Source organism: Somniosus microcephalus, chromosome 27 (assembly GCF_052327205.1).
Source record: "Somniosus microcephalus isolate GS21.2 chromosome 27, FLI_Smic_1.0, whole genome shotgun sequence".
Classification (NCBI taxonomy): domain Eukaryota; kingdom Metazoa; phylum Chordata; class Chondrichthyes; order Squaliformes; family Somniosidae; genus Somniosus; species Somniosus microcephalus.
Genome location: NC_141013.1, coordinates 37460716 through 37479779, shown reverse-complemented (window position 1 = coordinate 37479779; position 19064 = coordinate 37460716). Strand labels below are relative to the sequence as shown.

Sequence of the window (19064 nt, the reverse complement as noted above, 5' to 3'; positions counted from 1 at the left end):
TCCTCCACCGTAGGTAACAGCAGGCGTGACAGCCCATCAGCGTTTCCATGCTGTTTCGTGCCCTTGTACTCTATGTCATATTGATGTGCCCCTAGAATAAGAGACCATCTTTGCAGCCGTTGCGCCGTCATCACCGGAACGTCCTTCTTTGGGTTAAAAATGGAGACAAGAGGCTGGTGATCAGTCAGCAAGGTGAATTTCTGCCCGTGCAGATAGTGATTGAACTTCTTCACCCCCCACACCAGGCTGAGGGCCTCCCTGTCAATCTGGGCATAGTTACGCTCGGCTGAGGTTAACGAGCGCGATGCAAAGGCTATTGGCCTCTCTGAACCGTCAAGGAATTTGTGTGACAGCACCGCTCCAATGCCGTAGGGAGACGCATCACATGCCAACCGAATCGGTAGTGTTGGATTGTAGTGGGCCAATACTTCTTTTGAAGTGATTAGGCATTTACATTTCTGAAAGGCATGCTTACACTCATCACTCCATTTCCATGCTACTCCAGTTTGCAGCAGGGCATTCAGTGGGTGCAGAATTGTAGATAAATTTGGCAAGAACTTATGGTAGTAGTTCACCAACCCGAGGAACGACCTCAGTTGTGACACATTTTCTGGTGCTGGAGCCTTGACTACTGCCTCAATCTTGTCTGGAGACTTATGTAACCCCTCTTCATCAATCATGTGGCCACAATACGAGATTTGTTTCCTGAAAAACTCGCATTTGGGGCGGTTGGCTCGTAGCCCATATTCTTGTAATGTAGTGAGCACCTGCTCCAGGTTGGCAAAGTGTTCACTGTCATTTTTGCCCGTAACCAGGATGTCGTCCAAATAACACTGGGTCCCGGAGCTGATGCAACCCCGAATACCAGTCTGTTGTACTGGCAAAGACCTTTGTGAGTGTTTATCGTGAGGTATTTTCTAGATGCTTCTTCTACCTCCATTTGTAGATACGCTTGGGCCAGATCAATCTTCGTAAAGCATTTCCCTCCAGATAGTGAGGCGAAAATATCTTCTATCCGCGGAAGTGGATATTGTACTGTGTGCAGGACTGGGTTCACAGTTACCTTAAAGTCCCCACAGATGCGAACCTTCTTCGGCTCCCCAGGCGTGCTGCTCAATGATTTCTTCATTACAGGAATGATGGGTGTGGCCCACTCGCTCCAGTCCACCTTGGACACCACACCTGAATGCTCCAGACTCTCCAGCTCTGCTTCGACGGCTGGGCGGATCGCGTACGGTACCGGTCTGGCCTTAAAAAATGTTGAGTTTGCGTTATCTTCAATTTTTATCGTTGCCGTTACTCCTTTTAGAGTCCCAAGTCCTTGCTGGAACACCTCTTTCGCGTCAGTTAGAATTTTTGACAGTCGTCCAGGTGTGACGTCGTCATCCTTTTTGTCAGCCACAGTTAACGCCTGAATGGAATGCCAATCCAATTGTATTTTTCGGATCCATTCACGTCCCAATAATGGTGGTCCTCCATTTTGTAGTATATAGAGATACAGTTTCTGTGTTTCCTTGCCGTTGTATTTAACGGGCACCCTTATTTTTCCTCTGGGGTAGACTTTTTGCCCCGTATATGTCTTCAATACAATGGACGTGTCCTTCAAGGGTATGTGTGAGAATAGCCGCTCATAGTCTCATCGATTCATGACTGTTAGGGCTGATCCTGTGTCCAATTCCATTTTTACTTGGGACTCTGCTATCATGAGGGTGACCCAAATGGTTCGGTGATCCTCCTTTGCGATCACGTTGTGTAACTTTAGAGAACTTAGTCTCCTGCTCCCGGAGTCATTATCACTCTCCTGATCTTCTGAACTACTGTCTGTCATTTTTTTTACTTTCTTGTACTTTTCCTTAGTAGTTCTTTTAGTGTTGGTTTTCTTTCCCGACCTGCAGACTCGTGCTATGTGTCCCACTTTTCCACATTGCCTGCATACTTTGTCCTTAAACCAGCAGTCCTTCTGGTCATGGGTTGTTCTGCCGCAGCGATAGCACTTTTCTGCTCCATATGCCATTTCGTTGGTGCTATATTCTTGCGGTTTCTGTTGCATTTCCGCAGCTCCCCGTGCTGCTGCTTCGTAGGATACTGCCACGCTGAAAGCCTTTTCTAGCGTAAGGTCCTTTTCTGAAAGTAGTCGTTTCTGGGTTCCTTCACTCTGGAGCCCACAGACAAACTTATCCCTTAAGGTATCTGCCAGTCCTGCTCCGAACTGGCAGTGCTTCGATAACTTGCATAATTCCGTAAGATAGTCAGCATTACTCTCATCTTTGTGCTGGTTTCTTTTATGGAACTTGAATCTTTCTGCTATCAGCAGCGGTGTAGGGTTTAGATGTTCCTGTAAGATATGGACAATCTCTTCAAAGCTTTTCTCCATTGGTTTAGCTGGGGTAATTAAATTCCGCAATAGGCCGTACGTTCTCGCGCCCATCAAATTCAATAATACCGACGCCTTCTTTTCATCGGCCACCCAATTTGCCTTGCAGTACTCTTCAATTCTTTCCACATACATGGTCCAGTCTTCTATTTCGTTGTCGAAAGCAGTGATACTGCCACTCTTCGGCATCTTGGGTGGTTTAAAATGGCGCCTCCCGCGCTTTTCCTTCTTCCCCAATGGATTAAAATGGCGCCTCCCGCGCTTTTCCTTCTTCCCCTTGCTGCCAATGCTGTTCCTAGCGTTCTAAATAGTAATGGCGGCGCCCCGCGGCTTCGGCGCATCTCTCTTTTGTTAGTTAAATTCCTTAGTTTTATTCTTCTTCGACGCTGTCCACTGCACGTCTCTTTTCCTTCCCCTCTTTTATTTTCTCTAACGCTGCCCGGCTCTTGAGCACCGACCGCGCCCTGTGCGCTCCACCCTCTCTCTCTCTTTTCCTTCCCGACGACGCTGCACGGCCCCCTTGCAGAGCCGCTCGATCGAGCTCAAGCCCGCCGCAGTCCGGAAGTGTCAGCGCACTACCTGCTACCAGCACGATTTGCTGGAACACCTTGACTGGGGAGCCAAGCCCAGCTCTCCACAGCTTCCCCTGCGATTCACTGAACTCCGATGGATCACTGGGCGGTTGCCCACGGTCGACGCCCGTTGCTCTGGCTTCGACCTCCAAGAAGCTTCTTTTCAGGGATGGATCCCCGTGAGGTGATGCAGTACTGCAGGTGAGTTCGAACCTGCTCGTCGCCACTGCAGTGTCCGCGTATCAATAACACACGGACTGCAGGAGAACGGTAATAACAGGTGTTTACTGAACAGAGGGTATGCTGGAACTGAAAGTACAGAAGCCTGCTACGGCTTTATATACAGGTGTGGTCACTGCCGGTACTACAGTATAAAAGCAGTTCTCTCTTAAAGGTACATACACAACAAACGGTAGCAGAGAAGAGGTAAAGTTGGGCAGTAATTCCATGCGGATGGAAGCTGACCAAATGTTTATAGATCATAGAATGGTTACAGCACAGAAGAAGGCCATTCGGCCCGTCGAGCCCGTGCCGGCTCTCTGCAAGTGCACTTCAGCTAGTCCCACTCCCCCGCCCTTTCCCTGTAGCCCTGCAATTTTTTTTCCTTCAGGTACTTATCCAATTCCCTTTTGAAAGCCGTGATTGAGTCTGCCTCCACCACCCTTTCAGGCAGGGCATTCCAGATCCTAACCACTCGCTGCATAAAAAAGTTATTCCTCATGTTGCCTTTGGTTCTTCTGCCAATCACCTTAAATCTGTGTCCTCTGGTTCTCGACCCTTCTGCCAATGGAAGCAGTTTCACTCCATCTACTCTGTCCCGACCCCTCATGAACAGCTCTATCAAATCTCCTCTCAATCTTCTCTGCTCTAAGGAGAACAACCCCAGCTTCTCCAGTCTATCCACGTAATTGAAGTCCCTCGTCCCTAAAATCATTCTTGTGAATCTTTTCTGCACCCTCTCTAAGGCCTTCACATCGTTCCGAAAGTGCGGTGCCCAGAATTGGACACAATACTCCAGTTGAGCCAAACTAGTGTTTTATACAGGTTCATCATAATTTCTACATTTTTGTACTCTATGGGCTCGAATTTCCCAGGGCCGTGGAGACGGAAATGGAGGTGTGTGGGGTGTTAAAATTGCAGAATCATGGGGCACGAACCCTTCCTGCCCCCAACCCGCCTCCATGCCCGTTTTCCAGGAGGCGGGTACCCGACCTGTGCTGGGAGCTGCCTCCCCGAGGAGGGAAGGGGATTAGTGCCAATTAACTGCCTGTTAACAGGCAGTTTTTGGCTTAATCCCTATTTTTAGCCCTGAAGTGAGGGTTTCCCGACAGCTCCAAACCACGGCAAGTTAGCGAGGCGGACCGTTGGGCTGAAGGGCTTGGAAGGTTCGAGATGTCTGGTGTTCAGGTGAGTGATGGGTGCGTGAGTGCAGAGGTAAGTGTGTTTGGTGTGTGTAAAGTGTTTAAATAAGTTTTACTTACCTTTACTTACTAATGCAGGCTCCCTTCCTTCAGGTCTCGGGAGTCCCTCATCTCATCGGCACAGAAAGCAGAATGGCCGCGAGCTGTCAAAAGTTGCAGCATTCAGCTTTCTGTTCTGGAGAGATTTCTAACTGAGTCTGTGGAGAAGGACTCAAGTTAGAAGTCAGATTGTCAGTGTTTGACAGCTTCACAGAGCTGTCAAACGCTGATATTTCATCTGTCAAAAGCTCTTGACAGATGAAATGCCAATCCCGGGCATCACCTGTAACCAGGTGTCCCTTAATTGGCCTGCTGAGCCTGCCTCCATCATGTCCCCATTGACAAAATCCAGCCCTATACCTCTATTCATGAAGCCCAGGATCCCGTAAGCGTTTTTAACTGCTTTCTCAACCTGCCCTGCCACCTTCAATGAATTGTGCACATATACCCCCAGGGCTCTCTGTTCATGCACCCCTTTAGGATTGCACCCTTTAGTTTATATTTCCTCTCTTCGTGTTTTCTACCAAAATGTATCACTTTGCATTTTTCTGCATTAAATTTCATCTGCCACGTGTCCGCCCATTCCACCAGCCTGTTTATGTCCTCTTGAAGTCTATCACTCCCCTCCTCACTGTTCACTATAATTCCAAGTTTTATGTCATCTGCAAATTTTGAAATTGTGCCCTGTACACTCACGTCCAAGTCATTAATACATATCAAGAAAAGCAGTGGTCCTAGAACCGACCCGAGGATTGGCAGGGGATCGACAGGCGATGGGGGGGTGGTCGGGGATTGGTGAGGTCGGGGGTCACAGGGGGCTAGTGATCGGGGGGTGGGGGGGGAGGTGGTGCGGTGGATCAGCGAGGGGCCGGAGGATCGGGGCCGGCCTCATCATCATCGTTTGGGAAAGTGGGAGGCTCATGGTGGGGTCTCCGATCATGGGGGGTGTGGGTAAGGTAGGGACCCTGGATCCAGGAGGTAGGTATGAAGCCACTTACCTCCTGGATCCAGCAGTCCCTGCCTCTGTTTAACTGCCGGGTTTCACGAATTGTGTGAAACCCATCTACAGGCAGCTAAATTCAAAATGGAGGTCAAAGGAGAGGCTTCCAGCCTCATTACAATATTTAAATTGAGGTGACGCCCCCTGGGAGCGGGTTGGTCGCCCGCCCCCTGTCCCACCGCCGGCAAAACCAGAAGTGGGCGGGTTCGAGGTGGGAATCCCATTTTTAACAATTTAACTGGCCCCCCCCCCCCATGCTCCAAACCCACCTGTTTCTTTTTTAATGGGAAAATTCCGGCCTTAGAATTTAAGTGTACACAAGATTACTCTATTTAATGATTCCCAGCAATGGGAAGAAATCGGTCCTCTCAATTAGCAGACTGTGCAGGAAGAGTTGTTGTACAGACAGCAAGAAAGGCATTTTTGTTATATAATTACCTTTGGTTTTATAACATGGAATTGGTACAGTGCACTCCTCCTTTATGTGTGGTTTGAGCTGCGAGTTACAGCCCCCAGTGTGCTGCCCTCGGTAATCTATACACAATACAACCCTGTACTGCAGGCCTCGCCCACATGTCACCGTGCACTGTAAGGAAACAAAAGAGAATCTTACCAGTTGCTTGTTCACAAAGAGCATATATTAGCCGTTAAAACAATCTAAGAAATGGTACTCTCTTATTGTTTTTCTTCATTTCAATTCATTTCATTTACACTACAAAAAAAATAATATTTTTTGGGAGGTCTCAACACCTCCCAAACCCACGACCTCTCCCACCTAGGAGGTCAAGTGCAGCAGGTGCATGGAACCACCATCACCTCCACGTTCCCCTCCAAGTCACACACCATCCTGACCTGGAAGTGTAGCGCGGTTTCCTTCATTGTCGCTGGGTCAAAATCCTGGAACTCCCTCTCTAACAGCACTGTGCGAGTACCTTCACCACATGGACTGCAGCGGTTCAAGAAGGCGGCTCACCACCACCTTCTCAAGGGCAATTAGGGATGGGCAATAAATGCTGGCCTTGCCAGCGACGCCCACATCCCATGAGCAAATTTTAAAAAATTTCAGTACAGGACTATTTTTATAATATATTATACATATGTTATAATCAGCTTTGAAAGAATCCATGTTTGTATAGTCTATCCTCTCTCTATGTTTATGTTAACATTGAACCGAAGCTCACTTTATTGACCGTCTATTTCTTACAGTTGTCAACTTTTTATAATAAAAATGTGGAAGCATTGGTTTTAATCATTCACAACATGAGCCTAGATTTTACTATCGGAGAATTTTAACACTGGCGGCAAACCAAATGGGTTATCGCTGGGGTATAAATAACATTGGTTGGAAAATCTGGGCTGTTAACAAGTTTAATATATGCAGGGATAACTGATTAACCAGCAAAACAATGGAGTCATGTGTAAAAAGCTAAAAAAAAGTATGTCTTACCGGTGACCATTCCATGGCAATCCATTTCGGGCAGTCAAAAAGGTTGCAGTTTTGAATTAGTGTCGGTTTAAAAGTGTACATGCACTTCCACTCGTCCACTGAAATAATTTCACCATACATGTTCTCTTCAATACAAGGAACACTTCGTGTTTGTATTCCACCGCCACAGAAAACCGAACACGCAGTCCAAGGGTTGCTTTCCCAGCTGGTAAAATAAAACATGGTCCGATAAACATCATCAGAATAAACTTGTGTGTATCTGAAGATCTCCCCTGGTGCTATTCACTGGGCGGGAAAACCTGGAGCACATTTTCTGATGTTCACTGCAGACCTGGTGGAACAGTGGTTGATCCAGTGCTGTATTAAAGCGAATTCATTAAGGCAATACATCACATAACTGACATGAGGCGAAAAGTATTAAAAACATTGACTTATAAAACACGAGCTTTGCCGAGAGCATATTTGTCAAACTATTTACCTACCATCTCACAAAAGTTGCTTTGTAACTTAAAGGTTTATTCAGTGACGCTGTGTTTCCAGCAAGGCGTCTCGCTCAATGGGAGTGCAGTTTGGGGAATGAGCGTTAGTGTTGTAGCTTTGTCTCTGACCCGCACTCCTGTCCGATGAGACTCTGAACTAGCAGGGCAGAATTTACCATTCGGTTTCTTGCTTCCTCCTCAAATACAACTGCGATAGCATGCACCACCTTGCACTCAACTGCGAGTTCATCCATGCTCTGTAAAAGTTTTTTTTTTTTTGCTATCATGCTCTGTCCTTGGCTGGGGCTAAGGTGAGGAGCCTTGGGCTCCTATCACTCCCCTGTCCCGGGTGATTCAGCAGCGCAGGTATCCTGATTGTCTGGGAATCAACGAATCGCGGCTGGTCCCCGGGTAGCAGACAGTGATCTGCAGAATGAGGAGGAGGAGTCTCCCACTGACTGAGGCTCAGCGAATGAAATCCCTTCCTGCTGATGAAGTTGACGGGACGTTGGCCGGACTGTGACCATCACAAAAAACTAGTGATCCGAGCAAACATAGTCACGGATCAGAATCTTAACTTCTTTTTATCTCAAACAACTACACTACAATTTTAATTTTACTGTAGCTTTGTTGGGAAGTACCTTGCTATGTATTTATGTAGCGCCTTGTCATACCCTCAGGACATCCCAAAGCACTCTATAAGCAATGGATTACTTTTGAAGAGCAGTTACTGTTGTTATGTTGGTAAACACAAGAGCCAATGTGCACACAGCAGAGTCCTCCAAACACCAAGTGAATGAATGACCGTATAACTCTAATACAAAGGCAAAATACTGCGGATGCTGGAAATCTGAAATATAAACAGAAAATGCTGGAAATACTCAGCAGGTCAGGCAGCATCTGTAGAGAGAGAAACAGAGTTAATGGGGTAGATTTTCCCGAACCTGTCGGGAAGAAGGCGGGACTTCCCCTTTTGGGTTTTTGACCCGCCTGTTGTGTCCATGTATAATAAGACACAGACTGCAGGAGAACGGTACAACAGGTGTTTACTCAACGTGGCCCACACGGGAACTGATCTGTACAGATTACTACTCAGTGCTATATACAGGTGTGGTCACTGCCGGTACTGCAGTATACATGAGCTGTAAAAGATAGTTCCCCACTTAAAGGTATATACATTACAATTCCTCCCCTTTTAGATTAACAGTACCATAACACTCATTTAACAATTAAATATCAAACTAATTACAATTAACACTTTTAACATGCAACATTAGCTGAAAATAGTCTATTTATATATTCAGTCTTTGGGGAGGCTTCCTGATCCTTTCTGGATAGCGCCTTTCCCGAGTGTCTTGCTCTTGGTGCGGAGGTGATTCTGCCCCCCTGTCGTCGGTTGGTTCATCTGATGCTACTGTTTCTGGGGTAGATGCGACCTGTACGTCGGGTTCATCACCAGGTACGTATGGGCGAGGCATGGGGTTGACTTGTTCCTGTGACTCTAGGATCTGGTCAGCATGGCGTCTCACGATGCTCTCCCCAACGTCCACTGTGTACATTAATGGGCCCTGCCGTGTGCATATCGTTCCTGGCTGCCATTTTTCTGTTCGGTAGTCACGGGCCAAGACTGGTTGCCCTACATTGAAGCTCCTTGTTGACTTCTCATGGATGTGCTGGAATTGCTTATTCTCAACATCTCTTTGTACGTTTGGTCTGAGCAAATCCAGGCGAGATCTTAACCTTCGGTTAAAGAACATCATGGCTGGGGCCTGGTTGGTGATTGCATGTGTCGCATTCCAGTAGGCGAACAGGAAATTGTCCACCTTGTGCTGCAGCAGAATGTTGTCATTGTACATAGCCTTTATTGCCTTCTTAAAGGTTTGTACGAACCTCTCAGCCAATCCATTTGTGGCTGGATGATACGGGGCGGATGTGTAATGCCTTACCCCATTCTTTTTCAAGAACCTCCGGAACCCTTCGAACACAAACTGTGGTCCGTTGTCGGAGCAAATCTGTTCTGGCAAGCCATTCCTGGCAAAAATGGTCTGTAGGACTGTAATAGTTTTCTCCGTGGTGGTGGAGGACATTTTGATGACCTCAGGCCATTTCGAGTGCGCATCCACGGCTATTAAAAACATTGAGTCCATAAATGGACCAGCAAAATCAATATGCACCCGTTGCCATGGAGATGAGGGCCACTCCCATGGGTGTAGAGGGGCCTGTGGTGGTGCATTTTGGACTTTCTGGCATCCTGAGCAACTCTTGGTCAGGTCCTCGATTTGTTTATCGATTCCCGGCCACCACACATAAGCCCTGGCTAGGCATTTCATTTTTACCCCTCCCAGATGACCCGCATGAAGCTCATTGAGCACTCTATCCCTTAACTTGATGTGTGGATCCCAAGTGGTAATTCCACCCAAGGTCCCCCGGCACACTGACAGCTGTTCTCTCCTTGTCGAGAATGCTGGCAACAGTGAGTCGCCATGTGCTGGCCATCCCTTCACCGTCAAATCATATACCTGAGACAGTGTCGGGTCATTTCGGGTTTCCTTTTCGATACAAGCGTTAGTTACCGGTAGGTATTCAACTACAGTCGAATGGAATATTTTGACAGGATCCACTGCTGGTGCTTCCTCCGCAGTAGGCAGTGGCAGGCGTGATAGCTCATCAGCATTTCCATGCTGTTTCGTGCCCTTATACTCAATCTCATAGTGGTGCGCACCTAGAAAAAGGGACCATCTTTGTAGTCGTTGCGCAGTCATCACCGGAACGCCCGTCTTTGGATTAAAAATGGAGACAAGAGGCTGGTGATCAGTCAGCAAGGTGAATTTCTGCCTGTGCAGATAGTGATTGAACTTTTTCACTCCCCACACTAGGCTGAGGGCCTCCCTGTCAATCTGGGTGTAGTTACGCTCGGCTGAGGTTAGTGATCGTGACGCAAAGGCTATTGGCCTCTCTGAGCCGTCCGAGAATTTGTGCGACAGCACCGCTCCAATGCCGTAGGGTGACGCATCACATGCCAACCGAATTGGTAATGCTGGGTTGTAATGGGCCAATACCTCTTTCGATGTGATTAGTGTTTTGCTCTTCTGGAAAGCTCGTCTACATTCGTCACTCCACTTCCATGGCACCGCAGTTTGCAGTAGGGTGTTCAGTGGGTGTAGTATTGTAGACAAATTTGGCAAGAACTTATGGTAGTAGTTTACCAGCCCGAGGAACGACCTCAGTTGTGACACATTTTCTGGTGCTGGAGCCTTGACTACTGCCTCAATCTTCTCTGGGGACTTATGTAACCCCTCTTTATCGATAACGTGGCCGCAATACGAGATCTGTTTTCCAAAAAACTCGCATTTGGGGCGGTTAGCTCGGAGCCCATATTCCTGCAATCTAGTGAGCACCTGCTCCAGGTTGGCAAGGTGATCACTGTCATTTTCGCCCGTGACCAGGATGTCGTCCAAATAACACTGGGTCCCTGGGATCCCTTGCAGGACTTGTTCCATTGCCCTCTGCCAAATAGCCGGAGCTGATGATACCCCGAATATCAGCCGGTTGTATTGGTAGAGACCTTTATGGGTGTTGATTGTGAGGTATTTTTTTGATGCTTCTTCTACCTCCATTTGCAGATACGCCTGGGCCAGATCAATCTTAGTGAAGCGTTTCCCTCCAGATAGCGAGGCGAAAGTATCTTCAATCCGCGGAAGTGGATATTGTACGGTGTGAAGGACCGGGTTCACTGTTACCTTAAAGTCCCCACAGATGCGAACCTTCCTTGGTTCCCCAGGCGTGCTGCTCAACAACTTTTTCATCACAGGGACGATGGGTGTAGCCCACTCGCTCCAGTCTAGCTTGGACAGTACACCTGAACGTTGCAGACTTTCCAGCTCTGCTTCGACGGCTGGGCAGATCGCATAAGGTACCGGTCTGGCCTGAAAAAATTTTGGGCTTGCGTTTTCTTCAATTTTAATCATCGCTGTCATGCCTTTTAGTGTTCCGAGTCCTTGCTGGAACACTTCTTTCGCGTCAGTTAGACTCTTTGACAGTCGCCCAGGTGTGATGTCGTCATCCTTTTTGTCAGCCACAGTCAGTGCCTGTATGGAATGCCAATCCAGTTGTATTTTCCGGATCCATTCACGTCCCAGTAATGGTGGTCCTCCATCTTGCAATACATACAGGTCTAGTTTTGGTGTTTCCTTACCGTTATATATAACGGTCACCCATAGACTTTTTGCCCCGTGTACATCTTCAAAATAATTTTTGTGTCTCTCAAGGGTATGTGTGAGAATAGCCGCTCGTAGTCCCGTCAGTTTATGACTGTTAGGGCTGATCCTGTGCCCAATTCCATCTTTCCCTGGACTCCTGCTATCTTGAGAGTGATCCAAATGGTTCGGTGATCCTCCGTTGTGATCACATTATGTAGTTTCAGACAACTCAGTTCCCTGCTTTCGGAGTCATTATCACTCTTTTGTTCGTCTGAACTATTCTCTGTCATCTTATGTACCTTCTTGTACTTTTCTTTGGTAGGTTTCTTATTGCTGGTTTTCTTTCCCGACCTGCAGACTCGTGCTATGTGTCTTACTTTTCCACACTGTCTGCACACTTTGTCTTTGAACCAGCAATCATTCTGGTCGTGTGTTGTTCTGCCGCAGTGATAGCACTTCTCTGTTCCATATGACATTTCGTTTGTGCCATATTCTTGCGGTCTCTGTTGTATCTCTGCAGCGCCCCGTGCTGCTGCTTCATATGATACCGCAATGCTGAAAGCCTTTTCCAGCGTACGGTCCTTTTCAGATAAAAGCCATTTCTGGGTTCCTTCACTTTGAAGCCCACACACAAACTTGTCCCTTAAGCTTTCTGCCAGGCCTGCTCCAAACTGGCAGTGTTTCGATAGTTTGCGCAGTTCTGTTAAATAATCAGCATTGCTTTCATCCTTATGCTGGTTCCATTTGTGAAACTTGAATCTTTCTGCTTTCAGCAGCGGTGTGGGGTTTAAAATGTTCCTGTAGTATCGTTACTATGTCTTCAAAACTCTTTTCCATTGGCTTCATTGGGGTTACTAGATTTTGTAATAAACCAGTCTTAGACTGGGTATTATGTAACGAGAAAGGATTAATTAGCAATCTTGTTGTACGAGGCCCCTTGGGTCTGAGTGATCATAATATGATCGAATTCTTCATTAAGATGGAGAATGAAGTAGTTGACTCAGAGACTAGGGTCCTCAATTTAAATAAAGGAAACTACGATAGTCTGAGGAGCGAGTTGGGTAGGATTGATTGGGGAATGGCACTCAAAGGGTTGACGGTGGATAGGCAATGGCAAACATTCAAAGGCCGAATGGATGAGCTACAGAATTTGCTCATCCCAGTTTGGCATAAAAATAAAACAAAAGGGGTGGCTCAGCCGTGGCTAACGGGGGAGATTGGGGGTGGCATAGGATCCAAGGAGACGACATATAAATTGGCCAGAGGAGGCAATAGTCCTGGGGATTGGGAGCGGTTTGGGATTCAGCGGGGGAGGACAAAGGGATTAATTAAGAAAGGGAGGGTGGAGTATGGGAGTGGGCTGGCGGGGAACATGGAAACTGCCTGTAGAGGCTTTTATGGCTGTGTGAAGAGAGAGAGGTTGGTGGGGTCGGGCGTGGGTCCCTTGCAGTCAGAATCAGGGGACTTTATAATGGGAAACAAAGAAATGGTAGACCAACTAAATTCATACTTTGGTTCTGTCTTCACAAAGGAGGACACAAATAACCTCCCAGAGATGCCGGGGAACATAGGGCCGGATGAAAGGGTGGAACTGAAAGAAATCAGTATTTGTAGGGAAATGGTGTTAGGAAAATTGATGGGACTGAAGGCCGATAAATCCCCAGGGCCTGATAATCTACATCCCAGGGTACTTAAGGAAGTGGCCCTAGAAATAGTAGATGCATTGCTGGTCATCTTCCAGAACTCGATAGACTCTGGAACAGTACCCATGGATTGGAGGGTAGCTAATGTTACCCCACTATTCAAAAAAGATGGTAGAGAAAAAGCGGGGAATTATAGACCGGTAAGCCTGACATCGGTAGTGGGGAAAATGCTAGAATCTATTATAAAAGATGTAATAGCAGAGCACTTGGTAAGCAGTGACAGGATCGGACAAAGTCAACATGGATTTACAAAAGGTAAATCATGCTTGACTAATCTACTGGAATTTTTTGAGGGTGTAACTGGTAAAACAGATAAGGGAGAACCGTGGATGTGGTGTATTTGGACTTTCAGAAGGCTTTCGATAAGGTCCCACATAAGAGATTAGCGTGCAAAATGAAGGCACATGGGATTGGGGGCAAGGTATTGACTTGGATAGTGAACTGGTTGGCGGACAGAAAGCAAAGAGTTGGAATAAACGGGTCGTTTTCCGAGTGGCAGGCAGTGACTAGTGGGGTACCGCAAGGATCGGTCCTAGGACCCCAGCTGTTCACAATATATATTAATGATCTGGACGAGGGAATTGGATGTAATATCTCCAAATTTGCAGACGACACAAAGCTGGGTGGGAGGGTAAGCTGTGAGGAGGATGTCGTGAAACTCCAGTACGATTTGGACGGATTGGGTGATTGGGCAAAAACATGGCAAATGCACTATAATGTGGATAAATGTGAGGTTATCCACTTTGGTGGCAAAAACAGGAAGGCAGATTATTATTTGAATGGCAGTAGATTGGGAGAAGGGGAAGTGCAAAGAGACCTGGGTATTCTTGTGCACCAGCCGCTGAAGGTAAGCATGCAGGTGCAGCAGGCGGTTAAGAAGGCAAATGGTATGTTGGCCTTCGTAGCAAGAGGGTTCGAGTACAGGAACAAGGATGTCTTGCTACAGTTGTACAGGGCCTTGGTGAGACCGCACCTTGAGTATTGTGTGCAGTTTTGGTCGCCTTACCTGAGGAAGGACGTTCTTGCCATGGAAGGAGTGCAGCGAAGATTCATCAGGCTGATACCTGGGATGGCAGGAATGACGTATGAGGAGAGATTGTGTCGATTGGGATTATACTCACTGGAGTTTAGAAGATTGAGAGGGGATCTCATTGAAACCGATAAAATTCTGTCAGGCCTGGACAGGCTAGATGCAGGAAGGATGTTTATGGTGGCCGGGGAGTCCAGAACCAGGGGTCACAGTCTAAGGATAAGGGGTAAGCCATTTAGGACTGAAATGAGGAGGAATTTCTTCACCCAGAGAGTGGTGAACCTGTGGAATTCTCTGTCACAGAGGGCGGTGGAGGCCAGTTCATTAAATATATTCAAAAAAGAGTTGGATATATTTCTTAAGGCTAAAGGGATCAAGGGATATGGGGAGAAGGCAGGGACAAGGTACTGAATTTGGATGATCAGCCATGATCTCATTGAATGGCGGAGCAGGCTCGAAGCGCCGAATGGCCTACTCCTGCTCCTATCTTCTATGTTTCTATGTTTCTATACGTCTTTGCACCCATTAAATTTAACAATACCGACGCTTTCTTGTCATGTGACACCTCATTTGCCTTGCAGTATACCTCTATTCGTTTGGCATATGTAGTCCAATCTTTGACTTCATTGTCAAATGCGGTGATACTGCCACTCTTCGGCATTTTGGGTGTGGTTTAAAATGGCATCTCCCAATGGCTTAAAATGGCGTCTCCCGCGCTTTCCTTCCTCCCCCGCTGCTGCCAACGCCGCTCCCGGCAGTTCTCGTGGCAATGGCGGTGCCCTGTAGGTTTCGCGCGCTTCTCCTGTGCTGCTGCCAACGCCACTCTCGGCGATCCTCGTGGCAATGGCGGCGCCTCGCGGGTTTCTGCGCATCTCTCTCTCCCTCTCTTCGACACTGCTCGGCCCCTGAACACTGGCTGTGCCCTGTGCGCTCTGCCCTCTCTCTCTCTCCCCCGTCAACGCTGCTCGGCCCTTTGCTGTGCCACTCGGTCGGGCTCTAGCCCGCCGCTGTCCGGGAAGGGTCTGCGCACTACCTGTTGCCAGCCTGTTTCGCTGGACCACCTCGACTGGAAAGCCAAGCCTGGCTCTCGACAGCCTCCCCCGCAATTCTCGAGTCTCTGCTGGATGAGTGGGCGGTTGCCCGTGGTCGACGCCCGAGTCTCTGGCCTTGACCTCCAATCCACTGATCTCCAGGAACGAATCCCCGGGAGGTGATGCAGAGTTGCAGGTCGGTTCGAACTTGCCTTGTCGCCAATGTTGTGTCCGTGTATAATAAGACACAGACTGCAGGAGAACGGTACAACAGGTGTTTGCTCAACGTGGCTCACACGGGAACTGATCTGTACAGATTACTACTCAGTGCTATATACAGGTGTGGTCACTGCCGGTACTGCAGTATACATGAGCTGTAAAAGATGGTTCCCCCCTTAAAGGTATATACATTACACCGCCTACTTCGATGTCCGGCCAATCCGCACGATTTTCCCTTGATTGACCTTATTGAGCCCACCCAGCGGGCTCAGCAGGCCAATTAAGAGCCACCCGGCAACAGGTGACGTCACAGACTGCAATTTCATCTGTCAAGAGTTCTTGACAGATGAAATACCAGTGTTTCACAGCTGTTTGAAGCTGTCAAACACTGACAGTCTGAGTTCTACCATGAGTCATTCTGCACAGACTTAGTTAGAACTCTTACCGGCACTCAAAGCTGAAGGCTGTCACGTTTCACAGATCGCAACCGTTCAGCTTTAAGTACCGGCTGAGTGATGCGCTCCCGACGGCTACAGGAAGAAAGGCTGTGAAGGTAAGTACATGTAAATAAAAGTTCTTTACACGCTTTAGATACACCAAACACACTTACCTTTACACTCATGCACCCATCACTCACCTGAGCGCCAACATCGCGACCCCTCCAACTCCTTCAACCCGACGGCACGCCTGCTCTAACCTGGCGTGGTTTGGAGCCGTCGGGAAACTCACACGAAACCCCTCAAAATAGGGATTAGGCTAAAAACTGCCTGTTAACTACCTGTTAACAGGCAGTTAATTGGCACTAATCCCTTCCCGCCTGGATTCGGCAGGTCCCAGTGCGGGGCGGGTACCCGCCGCCCCTGAAAGTTGCGTGGAGCGGGGTTTTGGGCGGGATGGTGTCGGGACCCCCGAATTCGGGGTTTCCCCCCCCCGCCCCACACGCCTGAAACCCCGCCTGACGGCTCCACGAAAATTGACCCCAATGTTTCAGGCCGGTGACCTTTTGTCAGAACGGCAAAGTGTTCCAGATGTAACAGGTTTTAAGCAAACAAAGAGGCAGGGAAAGGGTGCGAGAGGGTGGAAGGCAGGAGTGATTAAATGAACAGCAAAATCATTACTAGAACCTGGTGTCTGAAAAAATGGTTATGATCTGAAATTGTTGAACTCGATGTTGAGCCCGGAAGGCTGTAAAGTGCCTAATCGAAAGATGAGGTGCTGTTCCTCGAGCTTCACGAGAACAGTGTAGGAGGCCGAGGTCTGAAAGGTCAGAGCGAGCGTGGGCCAGAGAATTAAAATGGCAAGCGACCGGAAGCTCGGGGGTCATGCTTACATAAGAACATAAGAAATAGGAGCAGGAGTAGGCCATTTGGCCCCTCGAGCCTGCTCCGCCATTCAATAAGATCATGGCTGATCTGATCTTGGCCTCAACTCCACTTCCCTGCCCGCTCCCCTTAACCCTTGACTCCCCTATAGATCAAAAATCTATCTCCACCTTAAATATATTCAATGACCCAGCCTCCACAGCTCTCTGGGATAGAGAATTCCAAAGATTCACGACCCTCTGAGAGAAGAAATTCATCCTCATCTCAGTTTTAAATGCCCACTAGTTCTAGATTCCCCCGTGAGTGGAAACATTCTCTCTGCATCTACCCTGTCAAGCCCCCTCATAGAAGAAGATAGGAGCAGGAGTAGGCCATTCGGCCCCTCGAGCCTGCTCCGCCATTTAATGAGATCATGGCTGATCATCCAAATTCAGTACCCTGTCCCTGCTTTCATAGAAACAGAAGATAGGAGCAGGAGTAGGCCCTCAGAATCTTATATGTTTTAATAAAATCACCTCTCATTCTTCTAAACTGCAATGGGTATAGGCCCAACCTGCTCAATCTTTCCTCATAAGACAACCCCTTCATCTCAGGAATCACCCTAGTGAACCTTCTCTGAACTGCCTCCAAATATATCCCTCTTTAAATAAGGAGACCAAAACTGTACACAGTACTCCAGGTGTGTTCTCACCAACGCCCTGTACAGTTGTAGCAAGACTTCCCTACTTTTATACTCCATCCCCCTCGCAATAAAGGCCAACATTCCATTTGCCTTCCTAATTACTTGCTGTACCTGCATGCTAACTTTTTGTGTTTCATGTACAAGGACCCCCAGATCCCTCTGTACCGCAGAATTTTGTAGTCTCTCTCCATTTAAATAATCATTTTTTATTCTTCCTACCAAAGTGGATAACCTCACATTTTCCCACATTATACTCCATCTGCCAAATTTTTGTCCACTCACTTAACCTATCTATATCCCTTTGCAGACTCTGTGTCCTCCTCACAACTTACTTTCCCACCTATCTTTGTATCATCAGCAAATTTGGCTACAGTACACTCGGTCCCTTCATCCAAGTCATTAATATAGATTGTAAATAGTTGAGGCCCCAGCACTGATCCCTGTGGCACCTCGCTAGTTATAGTTTGCCAACCTGAAAATGACCCATTTATCCCGACTCTCTGTTTTCTGTTAGTTAGCCAATCCTCTATCCATGCTAATATATTACCCCCAACCCCGTGAGCTCTTATCTTGTGCAGTAACCTTTTATGTGGCACCTTATTAAATGCCTTCTGGAAATCCAAATACACCACATCTACTGGTTCCCCTTTATTCAACCTGCTCATTATATCTTCAAAGAACTCTAGTAAATTTGTCAAACATGATTTCCCTTTCATAAAACCATGCTGACTCTGCTTGATTGTATTATGATTTTCTAAATGTCCTGCAATTACTTCCTTAATAATGGATTCCAGCATTTTCCCAACGACAGATGTTAGGCTAACTGGCCTATAGTTTCCTGCTTTCGGTCTCCCTCCTTTCTTGAATAGGGGCGTTACATTTGCAGCTTGTGGAATGAACGGAGGTGTTCAGCAAAGCCATCACCTAATCTGCATCGTGAGCAGTGAATACAGTATACTAAATTGCAAGTAGTACAAATAAATCACTATTTCGTGTGGAAGAATTGTTTGGGGCCCTGGCTGGTGGGAAGGGAGGAGGTGAAAGGGCTGGTGTTGCATCTACTGCACTTGCTCGGGAAGGTGCTGTGGGAAGGGAAGCGGATGATGGAAGAGTGGACCAGGGTATCACGGAGGGAACGGTTCCTTCGGAATACTGAAAGAGGCGGGGAGGGGAAGATGTCTTTGGTGGTGGCATCATGCTGGAGGTGCCGGAAATGGCAGAGGATGATCCGATGAATGTGAAGGCTGGTGGAGTGGAAGGCGAGGACAAGGGGAACCCTATCGTGGTTCTGGGAGGAAGGGGAAGAGGTGAGGGCAGAAGTGCAGGAAATGGGCCGGACACAGTCGAGGGCCCTGCCAACCATCTATCTCTGTTTGGTGGTGTTGTTTAAGGACACCGGAAATCCCTGCTCTTCTCTAAATAGTGGGATCTGTTGTTAAAGTCTCACCTGAAAGCTGACACCTCCAACAATGCTGCACTCCTTGAACACTGGACTGAAGTCTGCAGTGGGGCTGCAAGCACAACCTTTTGACTCAGAGCCAAGAAT

At 47.7% G+C, this 19064-nt stretch overlaps 1 protein-coding gene across 4 annotated transcripts in view; it reads right to left on the bottom strand.

Annotated features, from left to right (window-relative positions):
• adamtsl3 (ADAMTS-like 3) overlaps positions 1-19064 on the bottom strand; it is a 782675-nt gene that overhangs the window by 203129 nt on the left and 560482 nt on the right. For all 4 annotated transcript variants that reach the window (XM_085968860.1, XM_085968862.1, XM_085968861.1 and 1 more), the window contains exons 13-14: positions 6854-7058; positions 5845-5992 (exon numbers count right to left, since the gene is read on the bottom strand). In XM_085968860.1, the coding sequence (XP_085824986.1) occupies positions 5845-5992; positions 6854-7058 (353 nt within the window). The remainder of the gene's footprint in view (positions 1-5844; positions 5993-6853; positions 7059-19064) is intronic.